The sequence below is a fragment of the Dermacentor albipictus genome, chromosome 1 (genome assembly GCF_038994185.2).
Source record: "Dermacentor albipictus isolate Rhodes 1998 colony chromosome 1, USDA_Dalb.pri_finalv2, whole genome shotgun sequence".
Classification (NCBI taxonomy): domain Eukaryota; kingdom Metazoa; phylum Arthropoda; class Arachnida; order Ixodida; family Ixodidae; genus Dermacentor; species Dermacentor albipictus.
In genome coordinates this window covers 433,104,230-433,131,524 of record NC_091821.1, presented here as the reverse complement: position 1 = coordinate 433,131,524, position 27,295 = coordinate 433,104,230, and the positions used below count along the sequence as shown (strand labels likewise).

Sequence of the window (27,295 nt, the reverse complement as noted above, 5' to 3'; positions counted from 1 at the left end):
TCAATCTGTACCGCTACATATAATTAGTAGGCCCCAGAAGATGCCATCAAAATCCAAGACGTCACAGCCCCCAGGTGCGGGAACTTAAGTAGGCGTCACCACCCGTATTTCATTTTTGCGCTTTTTCTGGCTTACCCAACGTCTTATCGTTGTAAGAATGGTGTTTTTATTGTTGTAGAATGGTAACTTACTGATGCAGAAGAAATCATTTTCCCCTTTAGTGTCCCTTTAGGTCTTGACAGTAGAACACCTAATTACTGAAATTTTTCTATTTTGTCAGTCTGTCATGCAATTTTGTAAAGCTGCACTAGAGTGCGTGAACTGTACTAATCTTTGATCTTTGGTGACCACGCTGTATGGTTTTGTACTGCGTGTGAAATATTTTTTTTAACATTTTACTCGCACTTATAAAGGAGGTACACATAAAATTCTTCCCTTTATACACCATACGAGACGAAAACAATTCATAGATAATTGAAGGAATTCAGCTATCTCATTCCAGATAAGGACATCTATGGATTTCCAACCAATGCCCTAAAACAGGCATTGTGTCAAGGATATGTAAAAGGAATGCTGTGTAGTTCCCGCACCAGATTTGTTATGAGGTCATTAAATGTTGGCATTTACTTCATTTACCTAATTAAAGCAGAGCTTCCATAAATTTTCACTTCTAAAGTTTTCTTTAGATTCTTAGCTCCAAAGTTTTGCATTGCAGCCTCTGTTTGGATACTGCTTTTTAACAGTATCTATTCTAAATGTGATCAAGTGCATAGAAATTGTTGGTGTAATTCGTAGTTTTATTTTCTCACATACGGTAAAACTCCAAGATATTACAGCCACATTAGGAGCCACGCTGCTCATATGCAAAGGTCAGGTCTGTTATAGTAATATGTGAGTTTCGGCAAGCAGTACGATTTGTGCCACCTGGGAGTAACTGCTGGTGCTATTGGCAAAAGGTGCAAGCATGAACCACAAAAATTACATGCCTGTTTTTGGACCATGTGAATCATATGGGGGCCGTGAGTTGTGTTTTGAAGTCGTGGCTTACGAGACTTATGACCTTGAAATCTTTGTGACCTTCCAGGGCATTGACATTTACTGATAATGCAGTGAATGGTGTAAACCATTCAGGTACTCTGCCTCATCCATGAATACTGCACCGCCATTGCCTTGTCTAGCCAGAAAGTGTCCAAGCTCTGACTTGTACCCTTCACAAGGTGAACAATAACAAAAAAAATCTGGCACTTTGTTTTCACAGCCGATGCCTGTGTGATTGCCAGTAGTGCCGATTATGAAGAAAATAAGTTCTACAGAAATTTGCAATATGGAGGGAGTTTTCATGTAGGGAAAGATTGTTATCCGTGCATAAATAGCACCGAGTTACAAAGGAAACTGATACGAGTTTATCGGGAAGAAAGCTGTATTGAAGAAAAATTTGTCCTGATCCAGGGATCCAAACCTGAACATTTCTGGGGTGGTCATTCACTCCATCTTGGCTAACCACAAGGCTAGTGGATTGCAGAGTAGGCCAAATAATTTACAAATGAGAGGCGCAGAAACTTCTGTCATTCAAATTGTTTCTCTGAAGACTCTTTCATAAAACTCCTTCCATCTTGCTCATTTTACAATGTTTGACTAAATACAAGTTGATTGTACAGTAATCGCAGAATCACCTGCCGTGGTTGCTTAGTGAATATGGTGTTGGGCTGAAGCACGGGGCCGCGGGATCAAATCCCGGCCACGGCGGCCGCATTTCGATGGGACCGAAATGCGAAAACACCTGTGTACTTATATTTAGGTGCATGTTAAAGAACCCCACATGGTCCAAAATTCCAGAATCCCCTACTACGCGTGCCTCATAATCAGAAAGTGGTTTTGGCACGTAAAACAAACAACAACAACAAAAAAAAAAACACACAACAAAGAGTAATCGCAGAATCACATACGCTATACCACTCTGTCATGCTTTACGCACATATTGAGCGTGTTGTGCTTCACCTGTGCAGCTCCTCCGCTGCTGCAACTCAAAGTTGTCGACTGTTCGCAATGAAGCATGTGCCCTGCTATACCTGCTGATGCGAAGCAACTTTGAGTTCACCCGAAGGCAGGGACTCACCAGGGTACACCTGCAGGTATGCGCTACTTACTTTGTCACCTTGTGCAGCTTTGATAATTGTTCTTGCATCATCTGTACTAGAAGTTAAGTTATAGCTAATTGATGTGCAGTTAATATGTGAAGTTTGCCTTGTAGTGGCACATCACGGCAATGCTGAACAGGGTACAGTGCAGGAAAACTGCATATCTCTTTTGTGAAGAGCAGCAGTATGAATAATAATGACTGCTCATGCGAAAGAGGGCCGTTTCTGAAACCTTGCCTCGTGCTGATTCGTCAGTTTCGATAATATGCGTACGTCTGATCACTTGACCAGCATTTCTTTACTATTTTGCCAGTGTCACGATATCACAATCACTAGATCACTTTCATTCTCTTTCAGTCTGGTTTAAACTTTATTCTCTCTTTTTTCTTTTCAGTTGATAGTTTCTGTTTCAAGATTACTGGGTGAAGTGATTGGGCTGAACACAGCGAGGTTCCAGGAGAGCCTGTCCATTATCAACAATTATGCATCCGGTGACAAGGCCATGCAGAGAACAGGTATTGAATCTTTTTAAGCTTACATAGGTGATCTGGTCAAAGCTGCATGTTTTGCAAGTGCCTCTACAGCCAACCATGCAGCCAGATCTATCGACCTTCTGAAAGTATGCAAGCCATTGGTGAACCAGGCTGACAGCTTGCATCTCGCATGCACAATGTCCAATATGGGGTTTTAGCTCCGTTGCTAGCACAGTGGTCTTCGATGACTGTAAAACTGAGAAATTAAGTTTAGTTGTAACGAGTGTATTGGTTATAAAGCTTCAACTAAGTACTGTGTAATTGTGGCACATGGTTTCTTTCATAGTATATTCCATGTTGTACTCTAACCAGCATGACTGAGACATCTGCGCTCCTCACATGGACGCCTTGTGGTTAACAGCTAGCTGCCATGGTTGCTTAATGGCTTTGTCATTGTGCCGCTAATCATGAGGTTGCAGTATCAAACGCTGGCTGTGTTGGCCACATTTCGATGGGGGCGAAATGCAAAAACGTTCGCATACCGGGCACTAGGTGCACGTTAAAGAACCCCAGGTGGTCAAAATTAATCTGGAAGTCCCACTACAGTGTGCCTCATAATCAGAATGTGGTTTTGCCGTGTAAAGCCCCAGACTTAACTTTAAATTTTGTGGTTAACATTGCGAAATTAAAAGCATTTTGTCTGGGCGGGCTATTACGTGTAAAACAACAAAAGCCTGAACTTGATAACAAGGCCTTCCTTACATAGATGTTATAAGTTTTCACTAATTTTGTAAGTTTCTGTCTTATCTCTGCACTCGAGTTGGAAGTTGATACTATGTGTAAATACGTGTGTAACAAATGTAAACTTGTGTAACTTGGCCCAAAGGGAATGTTACTTTTCTGAATATTGCCCATCTTTCTTTTCATTTTGTGTGCTGCGTATTTCATGCTTTAATGTCTCGGCAAGTGTGAACACATTTCTCACATTGTTGCACTGCGGCACCAGCTGCTCTTGTTATGCATTGTTATGTGTGCTGCTTTGCCAAACTCCCAGGCACCTTGAGAAAAGGTTGGCTGCTAGATATCTGAACCTGTCTTTGCAGTATTCCCGAGCGAGGTCAAGGAGCTGACCAAGAAGATAAGGACGGTACTCATGGCGACAACGCAGATGCGTGAACATGAGAATGACCCCGAGATGCTGGTGGACTTGCAGCACAGCTTGGCCAACAGCTATTCAGCGACACCAGCCCTTCGCAAGACCTGGCTCGAGAGCATGGCAGCCTACCACCTCAAGAACGGCAGCTACACCGAGGTGGGCTACGTTGTCTTTGGCACAGGAGAACTGTACTTCAATAACCCCATATAAATTTAGTTAGGCTTAGATACACCTACTAGATGTAAAAGAAGATGTGCTAATGTAACAACTGGTCAATTCCTCCTCCGACTTCTGATAACTTCCAGCATAACAATGTACCACAGTTCCAAAATTACTACCTTTGAGATCTGCAAACTGAAGCTTCAAGCATTACGCAGGGTGTCTACCAACCGGGAAAACCGGGAAAACCGGGAATTCTCAGGGATTTTGAGTAGTCTGGAAAAAGTCAGGGAAAACTCGGGGAATTTGGGCCTCTATCAGGGAAAATTAGCGGCAATTTTATTGAAAGGGTCGAAAGTCGTGGGAATGCTGGCTCGAGTAGCAGACAGGAATCGTAATGAATCGTCTTTGACTCCCTGTCGTTGGCAGGAGGAGTTGCCAGTGTACAGTCAACGAGCGACTTTCCGGATTCCCGATAATTTGGATGGCTTCGCGGCGCCACCTCCTACCCCATAGTGTCAACGTATCAGAACGTGTGAAATTTCCGACGCAAGAACTCCTTGCCATCCAATTTTCCGGACGTTTTGCCGCGACCGCAGGTCCGAAACGGCATTAATCAAAGGCACCACCGCTGCCGTTTTGATTACTTCGCCGCCTCGAACCGGCACTCTCGCACGCAGATACACTGGCACCCGTTGCCGCCACTGCGGCAACGCTAGGCCTAGCTGCTTCGACGTTCGCTATGAAGCTTCTTGCCATTGGGTGCCGAACTTTTTATTAAAAGAATTCGCTGCTGTCAGCAATGGCACGGACTCCACCTTTGTGGTCCTCGCGATTGGCTTAGAAACTTGGAAAACACGGTGCGTTGCATAATGCCGGTTCGTGAAAGTCAGCTTCGCCTCTGTAAAGAATGGTACTCGGTAAAGCTTACGGAAAAGTATTGCAGTGAAGCATAACAAGCGTGGGAAGGGGCTATTGCCACGGAATACAGTATGTATATCTTAATAATACACGCGGGCACCCGGCATTTCCTGTCACAGTACGAGCACAGGTATGCCTAATATGTGTACCGACAGGCCTTCAGAGCGTTTTCGAACGTGCCTGTGGCGGTTTGAGCCCCTAAGGGCAGTAAATGGCACACCTTTATTTTTTTCCAACTGGCCGATTTTTCGGACGTTCTCGCGGTCCCTAGGGAGCTCGAAAAATCGGTCGTGGACTGTGCAACTGATCAAGATGTTTCAAATGGTCCTTGGGGCGAACGAGTGGCGGAAGGCGGACAAGAACAGAAGTGACCTACGCATTGAGGAATAAACGAGAAAGGAAGCTTGTTGCCGCCGTTTTGAAAGAGCTTGAGCTCAAAAAGTAAAGTTTTGGCTGATGCCGAGATGCCGGTGTCCCTCATCCAAACCAAAATACGCAATTTGAAGCAGTGTAACACAACACTCGGGCGTCGTGTGTGGGCTGAGAGTATGTCAGGACTGTTGAGGTTGACTTACGAGCTGTTGAGAGAGAATCTCAATTGTGACAGAGTTCAGGCCTCATCCCACTGAGGTTGCTATCAGTTGATAGAAATAGCTCATATTAGAAAATATTTGCCTTTGTATGCATCTCCTTTTTATTCGTATTTGATAATGTCCGACCCTATTTGCAGTTGTTTTCGAAGACACTTTATTTGCTGTGCATTTTACTAACCCCTGCCTTCTATCCACTTTTTGAATAACATAAACACTGCTCCTTAGTATTCAAATTGGATTAAGTTGCTTTTTTTTTCATGTGCTTACTAGAGAGTGACAGCATCAGGCGATATGGTTTCAGCCCGTCTTGATATAAAACATAGTTCTGCATCACTCAGGGAAATTTGCAATGGCACTCAGGGAAAACCTGGAAAACTCGGGGAATTTGGAAATGTCAACTTGGTAGACACCCTGATTACGATGTCTGTACAGTAGACCTTCGCTAATTTGACTCTAATTAACTCAATTTTTCGGTTAATTTGATCCTTGCCTAAGGTCTTGGTGGCAACCATGCAATTTAATGGCCCAAACTTTTCTTACTTAAATAGTAAAATTTACCTTCGCCGAATAATTACCACCTTACTAGTCACCACACTACATGACCGTTATGGTGACCGTAATAGCAATCCCTGTATTGGCAGCATCTGTCTCGACAGTGCTTAGGGGACAATGAATGCGTTGAACACATGTAATCTCTCCCCGAAAACTCCTATTTTCAGCCTGCCCTAGCAAGATTTTCAAGCAAAGACCGTCAGTAGCTCACAATGTTTGAATATGGTATTTACCCAATTCTAACTAGTGCCTTTTCTTAAAAAGGAAAAATGTGCTAAAAATTGCCTGCACAGTGCAATCGGGTACAAAACCCAAGACCACCTTCTCAATGTTCATATGTGTTACTGTATTGCGGAGAAGCTGACTTTTTAAAAAAATACTTATGAGGTAGCTCGTCTTAGAAAACCAGCCACAACTGGGCAAGCAACAATGTTTCTTGCTAAAAAATCGGGTATGCATTAAGTTTCTACTTCGTTTAGGAGCTTTAATGTCATTTCTTTGTTATACACATAAAAAGTAGCCGTGCATTTCATTTGGAGGTGTTGTAAAGTCGGGCAAGTATTGTCAAACGAATCAGCGGTGTGTATTGGTGTTTTTTCTGCATCTTGTTCAATTTGACCTGCCGGATAATTCAGTTATTTTCATTGGTCCCGTCAGGGTTGATTTAGTGGAAGTTGGCTGTGACATGAGTTCACCCTCCTTTGTTGCTGTGTGCATACTGGTACGTAATTATTGATAAACATTTTGGGTGTTTCTTCGTTATATGGAGGATTCTGTAGTATTCTTTTGACAAACAGCACTGTTTAATTACAAATTGTTAAGTGGATGTGCATGGGCTTTTCAAATTATCGGGCATAATTTCTTTGCAAATTGCAGGACTGCACAAACTCAGTTCACCATATCTTGAAGTTGACCGAGACCGAATTGTTGAGCTTTTACTTTTTATTTGATATGCAGTATAGACCAAACTGTATTAATTTGCTGTAGTGGCTGTGCTTTGTATAATGCATGCAGTGATCTGGTATGTTGATCAGCTTTAAGGTTGCTTTTTTTATTTTTCAAGCCACCTGCTTTCTTGACTTGCAGGCAGCACAATGCTACATTCATGTCGCTGCATTGGAGGCCGAGTACCTGAGACACAAAGGTAATCATTGGCATTGTGACTTTCACAGTGCAGCTTTACTTTTGTATTATATTTGCATTTTCCTTCCATGCTTTACTGTATACCGCAAGTCACTTAAATTACTATGTCCTCCTTAAACATGGCCCCTGTTGCCTTGTGAGCAGAATATTGTGGCCTGAATTATTTATTACTATGAGGAAAGAGCCTAAACATAGCTCCTCTTAGTGCTTCTTAGCGCCTTGGGTTATTTGTTGTAGAAGCTGTGAAGCACTGTATGTTAACCCTTTGAGGGTCGATTTTTTCCGCCATATGCGACCGCCTAGGGTTGATTTTTTTTTTATTGCAGATTTCAATTCTTCTTAGGGACTTATTTCGAAAAAAATTTACCGCAATTTTTCCAGGGTGACCGTAAAGTAAGAAAAAAATATGTTGCGTTGGTATATATGTACTCTTCATTCATCAATAACAACAATAAAAAACGAAATAAACTTATAAGAATTAAAAATTTGATGCATTTTTGTACACATAGTTCAAGGCCTTGAAAATGCACACACGAGAATATTTCGCAAGACTCAAATGTTCCTGCTCTTACACTAATATCTGATATGTACATCCACAGTGTAATCGAACTGTGTAGGTGCACGCACTCAAGAAAACTGTGTGGTTGTGTGCCCGTCACCCGTCAAAAAGCACAATGTGTGACAAACTTGCACTAGTCTTCATCTTATAGCCAACCAGAGGCAATTAGTCTTTGCGAGTGTCGAAAAAAAAAAACAGTGGAAACGCATGCACGGCGGCATCCTTCCTATGTGCACCCCTGTGAGCACTGAACGAGCGAGAAAGAGGCGGAGGCCCTTTGAGCGATTAGTAACGAGATAGCCATCAGCTTTGCAAGCGCAAGAAGCCAAAACCGCCTGCGAAAACAAAGCCAGAACCGCCACCCGCCCACGTGCGCGCCAATGCGCGGGTGGTACTGTATCGACGCGCGGGAGCGAACTAGCGCTAAAACAAACCATGCAATGAAAACCTGAGAGAGGCAGGCACGCGAAAAAAATTCCCTGTATTCCTACATAGTGGCAGCACATGACAGAAAAGAAAAAGTTAGGAAATTGGCACGCTTTATAAACGTACAGACGGTGCCGAAAATAAACGGCATCAACCATTTTTGGACTTGTTCGTGGCGCCTATATTTACGTCATTGACCCTCAAAGTGTTATTGACCACTTGAGGAGTTTTGTAACCATTCAAGGGTGAGAGTACATTTCGGATAAAAGAAGTTGCCTAATAATTATAAATGTTATCTCTGACAGCTAGAAATGCAGCGGTCAGCACAGTGAAATAAAGGATATAGTTGTTAACAGCAAAACACAATTCTTCAGCAGACTAAATCACTGAGTGCTGAGAAGGTTGAAAATGGAGCATGCTATTTTGGCTTAATGCATGACGTGTATTATTGATGCGAAAGCATCAAACGGCCCGTTGAGCGAAAAAGCCAGCACCTATAGCTAAGAAATGACACCTAAATTCCCATCGGCTGTGACACCATGCCACATCATGTGCACACCTCGACGGAGCAGAGCAGGCGAAAGAGAACACCTGCTGCTGCACTGGCCTGCCAGGTGTTGCATCAAGGGAGGGGGCATCGCCACGACGGCACGTCACCTTTGCTCTCGGAAGCCTGTGTTATCTATGCATTCCTTGTCCGCGCATGCTTTTGCCTGTGCTCTAACTGCAACTCGGGAATAAAAGCACAATAAATTCGAAAGGAGAAATGTAGGTTGTAGTGAGTTGTGAACCTACGACCACCACTCAGAAGCCGTGTCTTACCCACTGGGCTAAACCAGCGCCTCCTAGATAGCAGGCCTGTGTACTCTGCCTTATGACGTCGTGCTACTTGGACCGAAATTTCCATTTACAAGCCCAATGTGATGAAAGCAGTGACATCAAAATCACTGAGGCTTACTCGGGAGCGACCCCATTAGATTCTGTGGCAGTTGGGCAAGGTAGCATCATGTCACAGATCAAAGTGCACAGACCTTGTGCTATCTAGGAGGCATAGGCAAAAGTTTCGCTACGCACTCGCTTGCCTGGGAGGAGTTCATAACTCAAAGGACCGCTCAGTGGTGTTCAATTGGACAATTAATGCTTTCACATTCATAACTCATAAGGAGTGCTTGGGCTTCCCCGGATTTTTCGAACATTTTCATTAACATGTTTTGTTGATAGCAACGAGAATGTGTCATGTGCTACTTTTCTCTTGATTCTGTCTGCATGGTGGCGCTTATAATGGAATTCACCAAAGTTGAGTGTTGGGCTACTTTGTGCTGTACATTACTAAGGTTTTGCAGTGCAATAAACATGGACAACAGGCACCTTCATCATTCTTTTGAGCGTCCATTCTTTTTCTGTTGTCTGTGTTTGATGCGCTGCAGAAGTTCGCCAACTATAGAGCATTCTCTACACGCATTACAATAAGGAATCTTGGGAATAAAGTGACTGCTTCACTTATTACCCCACATGTTGGCGAGTGTACATTGGCATCGTCAAGTAAATCTGCTGCCATTTACTATAATTGATGCAGAGGTGTTCCCTGAGGGCTGCCTGGCCTTTAAAAACACATCGCCAAATGTAGTGCGCGACGAGTCACACATTCGAGAAGATGCCGCTGCCGCGGCCGGGCAGCAGCAGGACTTCCAACAGACGGAAGAGTCCTTGGTTGAACGGCTGGAACAGTGCGTGGAGACACTTCAGCTGGCGGAGCGCTACGAAGCGATGGCCGACATATATCGGCTGTTGGTACCCATCTACGAGCGGCGACGCAACTACGCTGCACTCGCACGCTGCTACAAGACTCTGCACCAGGGCTACAACAAGATCCTCGAAGTCAACTGCACAGGGAAACGCCTCCTGGGCACTTACTACCGCGTCGTCTTCTTCGGACAGGCATGTTTATTTCTCCACCATGTTTCTCATTGTTGCGTCCTTTCTTGTCATTGTCACATGGAAGTTATAGTGCGCAGACAGGAATTGACAGGAATTTTTGATGTAATTAAACAAACTGTTCATTGGATGAACTCAGACCCTGAAAGCAAAATGACATGTGAGGGACAGCAGTAGTGGCTAGCAAAATTGACTGTCATCAAATCGAATTGCACTTACAGTGTCCTACCTATAACTTGTATGGTAGTATATGTTATTCTTTATTTATTCACATAGCTACACCTGCTTGAAGGTAATAAAGTAGGGGATGCATGATTTGATTCAAACAAAATATGCAATAAAGAAAGGTTGTAGGTTCTGCATCAGCGAATGGTGATTACGACAATGCCAGAACATGTGTACCTGTGTTGTGTGCTTTTGGTAATGAGCATGCTACGCACAAAGCTATAACACTTGCAACATAATAACATTCTGTAGTAAGAATCAAATAATAACACCTCAAAAATCTGCCATGCAAGAACTAAACAGTTATATCTGAGTCGTGACATGCTAATACACTCGAGCTTCATTAAACAAAGTTGAAGGGGGAGGGGTTGAAATTACTTTGTTATGTCCATTACTTTGCTATATCTATTATTGCCATTTACTGCAATACATGGCCAACGGGGGGTACACAATTGTAAACATAGAAATAAGAAGACAGCTTTGAGGCCCACGGAACCGCTAGATGGCCATGCATGCAAGGTAATTCAAATAAAACAACAGAATAATCTTTGGCGTGTGCAACACATGACTTAGCGCCTGATGCGATAGCCTTTTCGGTAGCCACTGTGACGGTCTTTCGCGTCGGCTTTCCACTTGGCTCATCGCGGTGGAGCTGTTTGTGGCACTCAACACTGTGCTCCGCTATGTGATCGAGGAGGCAGGCGAACTTCGCCGTGCTGGTTTAGCTCGGCCAGCTCGTGGCCACCAAGATTGCGCCGACACCAACTCGAACTCGGAGGCCACGCCCAGCTGCCAGCCTGTGCGGTGCACCACAGGGAGAAGAAATGAATGCACGGCCTGGGTGTGACCCCTGAGATTGCACCGGGGATATCTCTGAGGCCAGACCCAGCTGTGGCTGCCTGCATGGGGCACCATAGAGAAAGAGAAGTGAATGCACTAATCTTTCATACCACCACATGTAACTGCGCAGCGTGGTGCGACTTGCGCGGGCTTGTGCGTAACCCTTGAGATTGCACCAGGGAGATGTCGAAGGCCACGCCTAGCAGCGCCTGCCTGCATGGTGTGCCATGCAAAAGTGAATGTAATTTTTTGCACCGCCTTGCGGGTGCAACTCATGCAGCCAGGCAGGTGCAAGAGAGAGAGAGGTCAATGGAGAAGCGTGATAGTGAGATGCTGCTAGAGCGCAGGTGTGCAGCTATGTGTGGTGGTGATAAAGACCAGTGTTGTTCGGTGACGTATTCAATGCGTGGACACAGGAGTTTTGAACTGCCATGGCGAACGAGTGCCAAACCCTGCGGAAAGCGTTGTATTCAGCATGCCGCAGTTGGGCATCTTTTGTTTTCGGAGACGAATCTAATTTGTTGTATTCATTGGCTGGACAATTTCACTTTGTATAAAAGGAAATTTGAAATACGTAGTTCTCTGTGGGGATTTCAAGGGGGAATTTTATTTACTTCGCTCTATCCCATTTAGTTATAACAAGGTTCGAGTGTGCGTGCAGACAGCCAGCTGTAAAAAGAAGGAATAACAAAAGTAGGGGCGTGCGACTACTGAATAGTAGATTTCGAATCGAATATTTGTAAATTTAACAGCTTTCTGCTTACAAAATTTGCTCATAAAGACACCTTGCTGCAGTTGCTCAGATATATGTATACTCACATTACATAACAAGAATGTTGCTAGCTATAGGTAACTTAGGTGCCTAGGAAATGAGATCTATAGTATGGTCTACTTTTATTGAAAGGAACTTCAAATTAGTTGCCAGCACTAATAAATATGTGCATGTACAAAGGTCTGGAAAATATATTTTATTGAAAGGATGTTTGTTGAATAGAATCAAGTGATTACTTCTCTCTGAAGCTGAAGGAATAGCAAAGTTATGTTGTCCTGAATACCACTGAGGCTTCAGGTTAGTAGCGGAACATACTGTGCTTAACGAAGTGCCTGTCCCTGTCCACATCATTTCTTTCCTTTAGTGGCAATATTATACTGATTAGAAAGTTGCTTTCCAGTTTTATTCCAGAGAACAGAAGAGTTTTTTCATCTTTGTGGCGGGTGGTTTCTGTGGATTATGTTCAGCTCATTAAGGCCAATCTGCATGACAGACAAAAGCAGGGACCGTGCATCACATAACTGGGCATCGCTCTTCGCGGTCAATAGCACAGCACAGGTCGACCGCGCTTGGTGCCGTGGTAAATAGCGGCCGCCTTTTCACTTTCAAGTTTAGTATTGTTTGCTGCCTGTCATAGGTTCTCAAATCGGGAGGACCATGGCAAATTTGCGCAACCTCTCCCCCTCCTCCCCCTACCTCCTTCTTTCCCTTTGCATTCATCTGACCGTGTAAATGGCATCTGCAGCTGAGAGGTCAGTGCTCTTGTCATATGACATTTTTAATTCCACCATGTATATCAAAAGCTAGTTTCGTGACAGGCCGCCTAGGCTACGAAAAGAAAGCGACGTGCACCTATGCACGGCATTCAGAACGAGAGGCTGCCATACGTTGTTTAGGCAGAGATAGCAGCCAGAAATAACGGTCATCCCATGCACTCACTTTCATCGGCGAGGTGGCTTGTCCGATTTTTGAGTGTCGTGTGACAGCTGTGAATAGATCTGCATTGATTCAGTGTGAAGCCGTAACTTTAGTAGCCGACACTTGACGCACCGCTCCGATTAGGCCTTATGGGCTACACAGTGTGGTGTGGCTGTGACAAAAAATCGCTGCTGGCTGGTATGATAACGGGCTGCAAGCCATCTCTGAAAGCTTGTTGCTAATACATTCTCACGGGTTGCTTATCAGTGGTTGGACACAAGATCCCGCGTATGGCCGGGTTAGACTGATGGCCATTAAAGCAGCGTATCCAATACGATCTGCGTGCCTTCCGGTGTCTAATCGGACCAAGCTTCGCACATGCTTTCATGCTTTCCAAAATAAGCGCCGATTTTGTAGTTCCCTTTGCAGGTGGCGCGTCAATAATTGTGATTGGTACCATCGATCTGGATAAACCTTGTACTGATAGAGATTGTGCCGTGGGAATGCCTCGCCCGTCATGTCACCAACCATGGCCAGCCGAATATATCAAATGTTGGAAGAAACGAACATTAGATACTCGATTCGCACATTGAATTATTCAAATTTGCCTCTATTCGATTTGAAGTAGAATACTCAAGTATTCGCACATCTCTAAACAAAAGTACATGTAGCATTATTTTAATGTAACCAGTGGCGACGATGTGTTGGTATCGCTTGTCGTGTACACTTACCGTCTTCCTCACACAGGCCTTCTCTCTTTGTGTGTATTCGTTGAGCCAAATGACTTTTTTATTCCTATTTACAGGCCTACTTTGGGGACGAATCTGAGAAGGAGTACATTTACAAGGAGCCCAAGGTCACGTCACTTCCTGAAATCTCTGAGCGTCTGCATCGTATGTTTTGTGAGAAATTTGGCAAGGACTCTGTCAAGATGATCATGGACTCCAATCAGGTTCGACGCCATTTCCATCATGTCAGTCTCTAAAGGTCTTACGGAGTAGTCACTTCTCTATTGTTTGGCATACCAACAATGTGAATTTTCCAAGCAGCTTTGAAGGGTGAAATTTGATTAAAGATTTATGAACGAGAAAAAGAACATGTGGAATGAGAACGACAGTGGTGTATGGAAAAGCTGCTGTTTATTCAAAGCACATTAGTCGTATATTCTTTCTTTGTTTTAGTGTCATAAAGGAATTGTCATAACCTTGTTATTCCGTATGTGTACTTAGGGAGGGATTCTTTAATGCCTACAGAACTAAAAAGTTGTGCAACATTTAATGTGTTGTATTACATTGGTGTAAAGATAGCGATGACCACAGGCACACACAATCAGGCACACAAAACATTAATTAATACAAATTGAGATAGATCTGCAGGCAGCCTTAAGACAAAACATTTTTTATCAAGAAACTGCAAGATATTGCTTATAAGAAAAGAAACTGCAGAATAAGAAGAAAGTGCTGCTCCATGTGCTGTTTGTGAAAGCACTGTCCCTGGGTGTGTGCTCAGTTCTTGGACAGAGGTACTGTCAGACACACGTGAGGCAGCTCTGTGGATTTATTTCTTTTTGTAGATATTAATTATTGTTTTCTTGCTGTATTCGGGCATAGGTGAATATTGAAGAAATTTAGCATAATATTGCTTAACAGAGTGAATATGAACCAATTAACAGAAGACTACCTTATTCGACTTGCATTTAAAATTTATTACATTAGCACACTTGTAGTTCAAATGAAAAAGCCTGTAGGATCAATAACGTATGGCTTGCAAGTATAAGTTGCTGTTCACTGTAATTGCTAGCAGTGCATGCTCTTTCAATCTTTTAACAACCAGTGTCGTGTTCTGCTGCACACGCAGGTGAACCCAAGTGACCTGGACCCCAAGTACGTGTACATTCAGGTGACGCACGTGGTGCCTTACTTCACCGAGATGGAGCTGATGCAGCGCCAGACTGAGTTTGAGCGGCACAATAACATCTCGGAGTTCATGTACGAGACACCCTTCACCCTGGATGGCTCCAAGGCGCGGGGGGCCCCGGATGAACAGTGCAAGCGACGCACCATCCTCACCAGTGAGCCCTTGTGCCTATCTGCCACTGGTATTTCCAGTAGCACTCAAACTGTCAGTGCCTTGTGAGAAGGTTTTTACGGCACAGCAGTTGATAAGTCTTCACTGCAGATGGGTGGCTGTACCGGTCTGTATTTCACAACTGCTGAAAAAAAAAAAAAAGAGAGCACACACAGAGAGTGTCATGAGGTATCCTTGTTGGCAGAAGTAACAGTTTGGCTTTGACTTCAATTTTAGCACCAGATAGCAAAGATGTCATTGTTTCATGATAACATCCTTAGGGTGTGTATCTATGCCTAAAGCCAGAATAACCGGTAACTATTCAGGGCATCAACTTCAGCCTCAGATGAAAAACATGGGATTGTTTCTTCTTGAGAATATTCTTCAGGCTATGCCTTATACCAGTTGAGACAGTAACTGCTTTGTAAATTTATGCCTAACCATGGTTTGAAAGATGCTGGGGGTCTGTTGCCTTTGTACACACCTGTACACGTGCAACCATGCTATAATTGCAAGATGGATGCAGAGCTGGTGAAAGAGTAAGTACTGTAGCACATCATGAGACAGCTCAATGTCAACGAAGACTGTGTCGGCTGTAGCTCGCCACGCTTGAAGACTAGAGCTCGGTGTACAGGTGCGACCACTGCTAGAGGGAACACGGCATCCTGCGACAGCACTTCACAGAGTGCCACTGCTGATATGGGACGTTGAAGCCTTGCAGCGCAGGCGCAATCAAAGCAATAGGCAGAACACCCAATGCATCGTCTGCTACAGTTTCGCCTTCTGCTGCACTTCAGAAAGTCGGAATTTCTACTTATGTTTCTAGTGCATTCAGAGCATGGAGTTAATAAATCAGCATTCTTTGTTACAATCCAATAACAAGTTTAAAATGAATCTTAGCTGATGAACACTGTGTGGAAGTATTATTCACACCATAGATTTCGTGTGCCAGCGTACTACGCTGTTGGTAAATCAGCCTGAATATATTTGACTTATGCAGCTTTCCATGAAAACTCAGAGCCACGAGAACGCACAATCAAGGTACAGTAGGCTTCTGTTAATTTGACTCCGGTTAATTTGATTTTTCGGTTAATTCGACCCCAAGCGAAGGTCCAGGCTGGCACCCATGCATTTCTATAGACCCAAGCTTTTTTGATTCCAATCCTAAATTTGGTCTTCACTGAATAATTTGAACTTGCTCCCAACCTCCACGGTGTCCCCAGTAGTGACCCTTTTAGCAGCAGCATCTGTCTTGGAGTAGCTTAGGGGACAGTGAATGTATTTGAACGCACGTCATCTGTTGAAAACCCCTATTTTTTGTTTGCCCTAGGAACATTTTCAAGCAATAACCATCACTCATAATGTCTGATTATGGTACTTACCTGATTCTGACGCATGCCTTCTTTAAAAAAAAAAACTGGACATCAAATTGCTGGAGCCGGTGCAATCGAACGCTAAACCAAGTCTTTCAGTGTGTTTGTACGCTTTACCACAGAACAGAAACTCTTGCGGCAAAACTAACTTCAAGAATATTGTGCGGCGAAGCTGACTTTAGGAAACCAGTCGCCATTGCGTAATGCATGTTAGAACCTTGCTCATTTTTTTTTTCTGCAACAAGTGTGTAGTGGATTTATACTTTGCTTAGGAGTTGTAAAGTCGTTTCTATTTAGTTTTTGACTTCTGACACACAAAGAGTGGCCATGCGTTTGATTTGGGGGCACGAAATAATCAGGCAAATAGTACTGCCAAATGAATCAGTGGTGTGTCTGGGCATTTTTTCTGCATCTCGTTTAATTCGACTCGCCGAATCATTAGGTCAGTTTTGTCGGCCCTGTCAGGGTCGAGTTAGTGGAAGTTGACTGTAGTATATGTACCACTCAACCAATCTTGGCAAAGTAGCAGAGCTGGTAATTGTATAGATTGTCTGTAGGCAGCCTTTAAACAGAACCTGCGCACATAATGCAAGCACTTGGTGGTGGCGCTATGATGTAAGTCCCAGCGTGCCATGTCTGAGGTTTCTCAACCCGCTGAGGGCAGCTGTGAGTACCTGGAGCTTGGGCTGGCTCACGTAGCCATACCTGGAGAACCACTGTGACTAGTCAGAGCATGCTCTAGTCCGAGTGTCTCTCACGGGGAAAGAGCTCAACGCGGAACCCCGCAGCGGTTGCGGTATCTATCCTACACAGCAGTGTAGCCTTCGAGATTGTGGAGGTCATGCAAAGGAGCCGCGTGTTGGGTCATGCGTCAGTTCCAGCAAAGGGTTTGTTGATGACAGGCTTTGTTTTCTCAGTTCAGTATCGAAAATGGCTATTATTGTGAGCTTTTCATGATGCTCCCACTCATATTTCAGACGTCAAATTTTGCATGGAGGCTCCTCTATATATACGTTACCTTTTTATGCAGTCCATAATTTAATTGCAGTTGGCTTTAGCGGTATTCAGAATACAATTTTCAGAATTGTATACTGTGTGCAAGCAATACTCTGAATTTAGTTTATCATATAAATGTGATGCCCGTGGAAGTGTATAATGCACAATGCAGATTAATATCATGGTTGTTAGGATGTGTGTATGTATGTACTTCCAATTGAAGTAACCGGCCATGATGATTCCACTGCAGCTGGCTACTGCTTCCCGTACGTAAAGAAACGGATCCCGGTGACGAGCCGCCGGACCAAGGACCTCAATCCAATCGAGGTGGCCATTGATGAGATGCAGACACGTGTCGCCGAGTTGGACGAGGTGGTCCGTCGCAAACCATCTGACCTCAAGAAGCTCCAACTCAAGCTTCAGGGCAGCATTGGTGTTCAGGTAGATGCGCGCAATGTGTGGTGTTCAGAAGTGTTAATGCAGGTTTTGACTAGTTGCAATATAAATCATTTGGTGCACACTACAGAGCTGGCATGTGCAGCTGAAGGAAAAAGAAAATTGTAAAGAAGAGCTAGTAGAGCGTTGAGGCTTACCAGCAGTAAACATCTTTTTATTCCTTGCAGCTTGCTGCTAGGATTTTCATACTTTTGTGTAAATAGTGCTACCTGCACGTTTTCTTTTCTGTTCCTGTGTGTATGTTCTGTTCTTACTGGCACACTCCATTCTTTGTTGTTGTTTTACTTTAGTCTTTGTGACCTGTAAATTAATTTTTTTGGTCCTCTTTATTTCTCGTCTCTATATCTTAAACTTCTTCCTATCCCCTTCTTTTTATGGAGTAGGCAGGTGTTGTGTTTCTCTCAGTGGCAGTTGCAAGCCTGTTTCCTCCCTATTTCCCTGTTCGTCTTTTGTATATATATGTTCTCATATCAAATAATAATAATAATAATAAAGGTGTCATTATGCACAGCTGCTTCATAGTATGGCAGGACTGTATTGTTTCATGAAGGGAAAAATTGTATGATTTGTGTTTGTCTCTTCAAAAGAGATGTTTATGTTGTACTTTGGAGTCTCATGCACAGTGGTCCTTCAAAATTATGGGGTTTCACGTGCCAAAACGTGGATCTAATTATGAGGCACGCTGTAGTGGGGGACTCCGGAAATTTGGACCACCTGGGGTTCTTTAACGTGCACTTAAATCTAAGTACACGGGTCTTTTCGCATTTCGCCCCCATCAAAATGCAGCCGCCATGGCTGGGATTCGATCCTACGACCTCGTGCTTAGCAGCCCAAAGCCAAACCACTAAGCAGCCATGGTGGGTAGACACAGGGGTCCTTGTGCATGCCTGTTCTTACCGTATTTACTCGCATAATAAACGCACCTTTCTTTCACGAAAAATAGGCACAGAGTTATGGGGTGCGTTCATTATGCGGGGTAAAATTTTTTGATCGCGGCCACCTCTGAAGAAGTCAGTTTCGCCCGAAATGCAAACCGTCGATTGCGATAGCAAATGTGTAGACAGCTACACGAAGTAAGGATAGTAGTTTTATCGGCTGTACAAACTTGCAAACATCCGCTTCAATGCGAACTGAGCGGCGAGAGCGCAGCGTGCAGAAAGGTATGAGCCGCCATTGACTTATATCTGGTGCAGATCGCTTTGAAGTAGGTCGCTTTAAAGATAGGGCTCACCGCAGCTGCGCAGTGCACAGTTGCTGCCAGAGTAAATGCCCCCGCTCCCTTTCCTCCTCCTGGCGCCATGCGCGAAACGGAAGACTGCATGTTTTCATTCCGCTTTCCTCTCTTGTGCACGGGAGATTGAGCCATGATTGTCGGTGCCCCTTGGGCGCGGTTGTGCAGTATGGAGTTGCTGCCAGAGTACAACCCCGCCACCCCTCCCTCCCCCACTGGGGCTTTTTTATGCGATGAAAGACGGCGCGCGAGATTGAGCCGCACTTGTCGGCTTCCCTCACGCACTTTCACTAACACCTACGCCATGCGGCGCGCAGCGACCATGACGGAAAAAATGCGCCTGGAGCGTCCATATAATTGCTATCGCAATTAAAGTAGGAGAAATGGTACGATTCGGCGGCCGACGCGGCATCGGACACAATCGCACCCGCCGGTCGCCATATCAGACACCATATCGTACTGTGTGTCTCCTACTTCACGGCAGCAAGTTCAGGGTACGATCACTATGCAAGATAAAGAAAAAAAAACATACTTCTTGATTAGAAAAGTGGGGGCAGGGTTGATTGCACGAGTGCGTTCATTGTGTGAATAAATACAGTACTTGTTTGTTTATTACTTCTATCCACAGGTGAATGCTGGCCCTCTTGCCTATGCGAATGCCTTCTTGGATGAGAGCAAATCCCACTTGTACCCAGAGGAAGAGGTCAATGAGCTGAGGGAGACATTTAGGCAAGTGTCATTAGAGTGTTTGGCTTTTATGTATGGGTTCACTGTCTGTGCTTTGAGAGCTTCTAATGGAAAGTGTATTTTTACGCATAAACTTTGTCTAAACAGCAAAATAGAAAGTCAAACTGTGTTAGTTACTGTAAAGGTTAAGTGTGCCTTGTATCTTAGGTGGCAGCAGTCAGTTTTTATATATTTTTTATCAGTATGTATTGGAAGACACAAGGTCCGTGCTAAAGGGGCATGCAGAAAGAAAAACAGAACAAGAGGTGACATAAAACTAGAGCATAAGATATACAAAACAAAAATAAAAACAACATTATGTGATATCAAGCCTATACAATTTGTCAGCTATTAAAAATTAATTTAACCCTTTCAGAGTCGATTTTTTTTAGCCATATGCACCCGCCCAGGGTAGATTTTTTTATTGCAGATTTAACTTCTTCAGAGGGACCTATTTCGAAAAAAATTTATTGTCATTTTTTTAGGGTGACCGTAAAGTGAGAAATAAATATTTTGCATTGGTATATATGTGCTGTTTATTTATGCATAACAACAATAAAAAAAGAAACTAAATTTATAAGAATTAAAAATTTGATGAATTGTTATACACATAGTTCAAGGCTTAGGAAATGCTCACACGAGAATATTTTGCAAGTCTGAAATGCTCCTGCTCTTACACTAATATTTACGTCCATAGCATAATCAAACTGCGTACGTGAGCGCACTCAAGGAAACTGTGTGGTTGTGTGCCCATCAAAAAAGCAAAATGTGGGATAAACTTTCGCTAATCCTTCATCTCACGCCAACCAGAGGCAATTAGTATTCGCGTGTCTCCAAAAGGAAACGCATGCATGGTGGCATCCTTCACATATGCGCACCCCTGTGAGCAATAAATGAGCGAGTAACAGGTAGTTGCCCTTTGAGCGATTAGTAAAGAGATAGCCATCAGTTTTCCGAGCGCAAGAAGCCGAAACCGCCCGTGGAAAGAAACCCAAACTAACCACCACTTGCCCGAGCAAGCGCATATGCGCAAGAGGTAGAATATAGATGTGCTGGAGCAAACAAACTGTGCAGCGTAAACTGAGAGAAGGAGGCGCGAGAAAAAATTTCCCTGTATTCCTGCATAATGGCAGCACATGCCAGGAAAGAAAAAGTTAGCAAATTGGCGTGCTTTTTAAATGTACAGACGATGCCGTAAATATACGGCGTCGACAATTTTGGACTTGTTGACACTGCCGTGTATTTACGTTGGTCCTGAAAGGGTTAAACTTGCCTGTTCAATAGTGTTCAAACTTGCCTGTTGTAGTCTTGGAGAATTTCGATGCCAAGTATGTCATGTCACTATTCGTGTTATTGCATGTCTTATCATATTGGTACAAAAATTGCAGGATATATTTGTTCATGTGTTTATCCAGCCACAGTATGAAAGTATTTCAGCCTTTAAGTTGACACAGAATTACTCGGTGACTGCTTTAGTAGTGAATGAGCCAGTGTAGAATAACATTTTTCCAAAGCTGAACACGACATGACATGTTCTTCATGCACATTCTTGATGGCACATTCTTGACGGAAAATTCTTTATGGCAAATTTGTTGGTGTTACCAGAGTCCTTTAATACTTTTCTACTGGTCACAAAACTTCAGGCCACTCTTGCTATAAGAATACTAATAGCTGCCAACTAGAGACGCCACTGCAAATGAGGAGGCTGCGATTTCTAGGGTCGTCGGCTTGCTTTTGTGGTATACATAGACTAGTTTGATGGGCTTAGGACTGGTCGTGCTAGGCCGACACGATGCCGATTTCGGCCCGCCGACTTCCTGCAACAGCTGTGTTGTGTTGACGGCTGTGTCGGTAGGAGCGGAGTTGTCGTCAGACAAGTAAGACCATTTTGTTCCCACAAAACGACAGAAGAGCCCCCCGCGCCGACCCGGCTGTCGTGGAGTTTTAGCTGCTGATTTCTGCACGTGCTGCTCGCTTTTCTTTTTACTCATTTTCAGCAAGACGTTCAGCATATTCGTAGCAAGGAACAGCTAGTGCACGCGCAGCTTTTAACATCTGAACACATATTTATTTGAGCAGTGCATTTGTTTATGCTGGCATGTACGGCCACTGTTGGGACTGTTCACTTCAAGCACCATGTAAACCACGCAGCACTAACACGAAATAATGATGAAATATTGCAAGACATGCTGCTTTTGCGAATATGAGCACCATCGCAACACAGTAGCTGAGATGAGCTGCATGATATGAGTGATAGGTAGCTTCAGGGGTCCCATTGAAAACATTGCGATTGGGAGACTAGGGGCTGTTATTAATAGCTGATTTTCGCTTTCTTTTTTAAAACTCTTTGCCATTCATGCAGTGTGCTCAACGAAGTATATTGTTAAAGGAAACTCTGCCTGTATAAGCGCTCAGTTAAAGAGTGCCAGCTTTCTTTGAAAACGTCGATGCCTGCTATATACCGTATTTACTCTATTCTAACGCACCCTCGATTGTAATGCGCACCCGTTTGCCTTGACCTAATGTAAGAAAAGTCCTTTACAGAACCGTGCGCCTCATTCTTTCATACAACTTTCTCTCATTTGGAAAAAAACAGAAGATTTACTCTCAACGCACTAAAGTTGCGATAAATAAAAAAAGTCGCAGTTTCGCCCAAAAGGCGAAGCATCGATTACGATAGTGAATTAGTAGACAGCTATACAAAAAGTAAGGATAGTAGTTTTATCGGCCGTATAAACTTTTAAACATTTGCTTACTAACTAAATTAACAAGCATGGTGTCATACGCGCACAAGTAAACATGAACACGTCTCACTCAATGACCGCGGAAACTTTAAACGCTGGAGTGAGGAAGTGCGGTAGCAGGAGCGAGGAAATCGACCATTGTGCGGCCTCTTGCTTCGACGTGAATGATTCGATGAGAACACAGCGCGGAGCGCCTAGATGTGTAGACTCTTCGTCTCCATCGCAGATTGCTTTCAAGATAGGGGCCGCGCCGTACATAGCAGTCGCCAGTGTAGAACGCCTGTCCTGTTTGTGCCAGTCCTTCACGCAAGCTTCGGGAACTCCGAACGCCCATGATGCGGCCTGATTTCCGTCTGTCTTTGCAGATGTGATCGCTTTCCTTTTAATTGCGACATCGTGATGAACTTGCCATGTCTTTGCATTCGGCACTGCCATGCTGATAGAGCAAACACAGAATACGGGAAGACAGACAGTGCACTAACCTAAGCCAAAGGAAGTATTGCCTAAGCACACATACTACAGCACATGGAGAAAGCTACGCCATCTAGGCTCGAAGCGCGTACGAGGTGGCCATTTTGAAATGCCGATGGCGATGTGGTAACGCATATTTGGGGTCGTACTCGATTCTAACGTGCACACAATTTTTGGACTCGTTTTATCGGAAAAAAATGTGCGCGTTAGATTCAAGTAAATGTGGTACTCAAATAACTGAGTGAAGCATACTGCATTATTGTGGGGGCTGTCAATTGTTGCCTGTTTGGCATTTGAGGCAGACAAATGTGTCAGCATAAGAATATTAGAACTGTCACGAACAATTCATACATCATGAACAATTCATAGAGAGCTACCACTGTATGTAGTTGCATTTGGTTTTTGGAAGTGCTCTGGTGAGTACGAGCGGGAGCTGTCGATTGACAACGATGACGTACCGATGTTGGTTGTGCGCCCTGTTGTCACTTCCCGCTTCGTGTGTGTGCACCACGCAACACTTCAAATTGATATGGCCAGAACTGAACAAAAGCAGTTTTATTCATCCTAATTACTTATCTTTTAGTTGCTAACTCGTCTGCTGAGCTGGCCTAACATTCGCTAAACAAGATCGACGCATCCTTAACTCAATTTGAACATCTGGAAAGGGCTGGCAATCGTGCATTTAACCTTTTGAAGTATGTTCCATTCACTTTATGTGCAAACAAATATAAGGTGTCCCAGCAAATGTTAGCTAAGCTGCTAAAATCAGAAAGAAAAAGAAAACAGTCTGAAGCTCAAACACTGCAGTTTGATCTCTTAATCGTAACTTGCACTGTTTTTCTTTTATTTTCCCGAGATCCTGAAGACTATTCAAGCTTTTCTGCACACCCTCAAATGCAGAATGAGCGTGTAAAGGTGCTACAAAAGTTGAATGAACACACAGGCCAGCTGCTGTGCCGCTTGTCTAGTGCCCCCTCTGAACCGATGGCGCTGCCGTGTGGCCACTGCCGGCAGTGTATCTAGCTCTCCCATAGCATGACGCTGAAGTTTCGTGACCAGTAAAAAAAGTATCAAAGGGCTTTGGTGTTGCATTTATTGATAGCACATTTCTTGAATAAACATTGATATTGCTGACACTGTTTCCTTGGTGTGTTTGGTGATGGCATTTGTTGATGGCACCAGTGACACCACATTCTTTTATGCAGGTTCTGCAGCATCTCTTCATGCTTGGCTACTAGTAGCAATGTTCCTCTCTGCAGTGAAATTGTCTTCATGCTGCTGTGCTTGTTTGTGTTTTCAGGCAATTCCTCAACATTTGCCAGCAGGCCTTGGACCTAAATGGCAAGCTTATCCCACCTGAACAATGCGAGTACCACAATGCCCTTAAGAAAAACCTCGTTGACATGGCCAGCCAGCTCTCGGAAATAATGAAAGAGAAGGTGAGTGCTGCATGCCTGATATAGCATTACTTCAAGCGCCAAAAAGTTATTGGCTCCACCATTTGCAAGCTTTTCAAGTACAGGTGACCTGCGTTAATTTGACCTAAGAAATTGATGGAATTATCCGGCGGGTCGAATTAAACAAGGTGCGGAAAAAAAAAATTAAAACACACTGCTGATTTATTGGCAGTACTTTCCAGATTCTAATTTGCCCCCAAATAAAATGTGCACCCACTTTCGTTCTGTCCAAAGCAGAAAAGGAATGTAGCAATTACATTAAAGCTCCAAAATAAAGTGGAAATCCAACACACGCCCGGTCTTTTAATAAGAAAGATGGGCAAGGGTCTAATAAATACTACACAATGGATGGCCGATTTTCTTAAGTTGGCTTCGCCGCAAACATTCGTGTTTTGCGGTAAAACATACGAATGCCATGAAGGCAGTTTTGGTGTCGTGTCCAACTGCACCACGCAGGCAACTTCTGGCCCAATTTCCCTGAAACAAAAAAGTAGTTGAAAGAGGCCTGTGTTAAAATCAAGTAAATACCGTAATGGGGCATTGTGAGTTACGATTATTGCTTGAAAATCTTCCCATGGAAGGGCCGAAAATAGGCATTTTTGACAGGAGATGGCTTGTGTTCAGCGTGTTCACTGTCCCCTAAGTTGCACTGAGACACACGCTGCTACTAAAGGGGTTGCTGTTAGGGTCACTATAGGGGTCAGGCGTGTACACGCTGACTGGTCAAGTTCAAATATTCCAGCGAAGGCCAATTTTAGGGTCGAAGTAACCTAAGTTTGTGCCCATAGAAATGCATGGGCACTGACTGGGACCTTCGTCCAGGGTCGAATTAACCGAAAACTCTAACTAACCACAGTTGAAATAACAAAAGTCTACTGTACTATAACCTTTTCTTTCCGTTTATTGCAATTTGTAACTTCTCAAACAAACCTTTTTATTCAAAAATGGGGAAATTGCATTTATGGAGAAATTGCATTTGTTTTCATTTGCTTTTTTATCATTTATCATGTGATTTTCTCTTAAAGCCCCAGTTGGAATATTACACAAGGGGGAGCAATATACAGGATCAAATGGAATAAACATACAATCTTAATTACAATTGAAAACATACTGTAAAATATTTTCACCACCTTTTGTTTTTGTGTAGGTTGGTCTACCATAGATACAAGTGCAGTATAACCTGGTTAATAAGCTCCCATTGTGCAAGATTTTTCGGTGTCAACATTCGCTATCGAGAACACAGTGACGCAGTACATTTGCGCTTTTTTTTTAAGTAATACTTTCCTGGAAAAGATCTTTCAGCACCAACGTTAAGTACATCACCAAACTGCGATGACATAGCGCGTTTTTCTGCCACTAGATCTCAGGTAAACAAGAAAAGGCGCGGGGCACACGTAATTGTGAGCAGTAGGAGTCTGCATAGCAGCTTCCCCGCAGTACTCCCCAATCCGTGTCACGTAAAAGTGCTAACAAGCACTCAGTTTCCTCTTCCAGTACAAGCGAATTTCCTCGTAGGTCTTCGCATGTTGCATTTCAAGCTATTGCTGTCAACCCTATTGCGATAAGGATATTCATCTGTGTTTCACAGTGCATGTGGCATACCGTATTTACACGATTGTAAGTCGACTCGAATGTAAGTCGACCCCCCCATATCGCGTGACCGAAAAAAAAAAAAAAATAAGAAGGCATACCCGAGGGCGCATTCGATAACGAAAATTTATTAGTAGCTGACATGGTCACTGGACTACTCGTCTTCCCTAGTGCTGCCATCATCATCGTTGCTGCGGTCCCACAGCGCGTCGTGGTCCAGCGAAATTTCAAATTTGGCAAACATCTTGCAGAACAGCAGCCCACGCCAAATGCACCTAACCACACGCAGCCGTCAGGGAGGCTCTTTTGACAGGTCCGGTTGGCGTAATTTCGCAGTCTTCTACCGCCAGCCACTCGTTGTACCCACGGCGGAGCAGAACCTTAAAATTAAGGCGAAGGTCCGGGCTTGTTTCATGACCACGTCGCACTTCACTGGCAGGGACCGATCACGCATTTCAGCGACGTACGCCGCGAGCTTAGCATACAGCTCCGGAAAGCGTCCAGACTTCGGCACGTGGGAAATTTCTCACTTGCTGTCACAGGTGAAAATTTCGCTTCGCTGCAGTCGCCACTCTCGCACCACCCGTTTAGAAACATCAAAATTGCGGCCCGCTGCGCAGTGATTTGTTTCTTCGGCGTAAAGGATGGCAGCCCTCTTGAACGCTGCTGTGAACGAGTCCCGAACGATTAGTGGGCCTGGAGCACTCATGACCACTGGGGAAGCATAGAAGTAGCACGTAGCCGGCAGTCAAGTGGAACGCGTCTAGCCTTTAAACAGAAAAGAGAAACCCGCAAGCGCTGTCTGCTCTTCCATGAACTACCGATGCTCCCCGCAAGCGCCGCCGTTCTGAGGGTGCCGCCGCAAATGGGAACAGTGGCGCTTCCATCAACTATCGACACCCCCTCACCCATCATTGTTGCATGCACTGTAAAACTCTCAAAAATGTTGAAAAACCCTTCCGAAAAGCAAACAAACACGCGGGATAGCGAAAAGGTACGGGTAGGGCCATAGAGGAAACATAAAATTGTAACTACATTGTAGCTCCCGTTGGTATCGTTTTTTTTGGCGGCGCCATGTTTTGGTTTCGATTGTAAGTCGACCCCCCAACTTCAGACTTTCAAATTTAAAAAAAGGGGTCGACTTACAATCGTGTAAATACGGTAGTATCGTTAGAGGTGTACTGCACCTTACGTGATAATGCCATGCTGTTCCATGCCTGCCACCGAATGAGCATTATGTCTCGCTCTGGCGACAGTGTATTCAGACATTACCCACCAGTTTCATATCGTTTCGGTTTCCTGTTGCTGTCTCAAAATGCTATGCTGTAGTTATACGACAAATTGCGTCTTGGGCTGCTCGAACCCCATCAGCTC

At 44.0% G+C, this 27,295-nt stretch overlaps 1 protein-coding gene across 6 annotated transcripts in view; it reads left to right on the top strand.

The window, feature by feature from the left end:
• The window catches only part of Ziz (dedicator of cytokinesis protein Ziz), a 200,005-nt gene that overhangs the window by 167,849 nt on the left and 4,861 nt on the right, over positions 1–27,295 (top strand). For all 6 annotated transcript variants that reach the window (XM_065440172.2, XM_065440187.1, XM_065440179.2 and 3 more), the window contains 10 exons: positions 2,007–2,132; positions 2,533–2,653; positions 3,715–3,923; positions 7,079–7,136; positions 9,697–10,058; positions 13,616–13,762; positions 14,668–14,881; positions 17,497–17,687; positions 19,562–19,662; positions 24,175–24,313. In XM_065440172.2, coding sequence (XP_065296244.1) covers positions 2,007–2,132; positions 2,533–2,653; positions 3,715–3,923; positions 7,079–7,136; positions 9,697–10,058; positions 13,616–13,762; positions 14,668–14,881; positions 17,497–17,687; positions 19,562–19,662; positions 24,175–24,313 — 1,668 coding nt within the window. The remainder of the gene's footprint in view (positions 1–2,006; positions 2,133–2,532; positions 2,654–3,714; positions 3,924–7,078; positions 7,137–9,696; positions 10,059–13,615; positions 13,763–14,667; positions 14,882–17,496; positions 17,688–19,561; positions 19,663–24,174; positions 24,314–27,295) is intronic.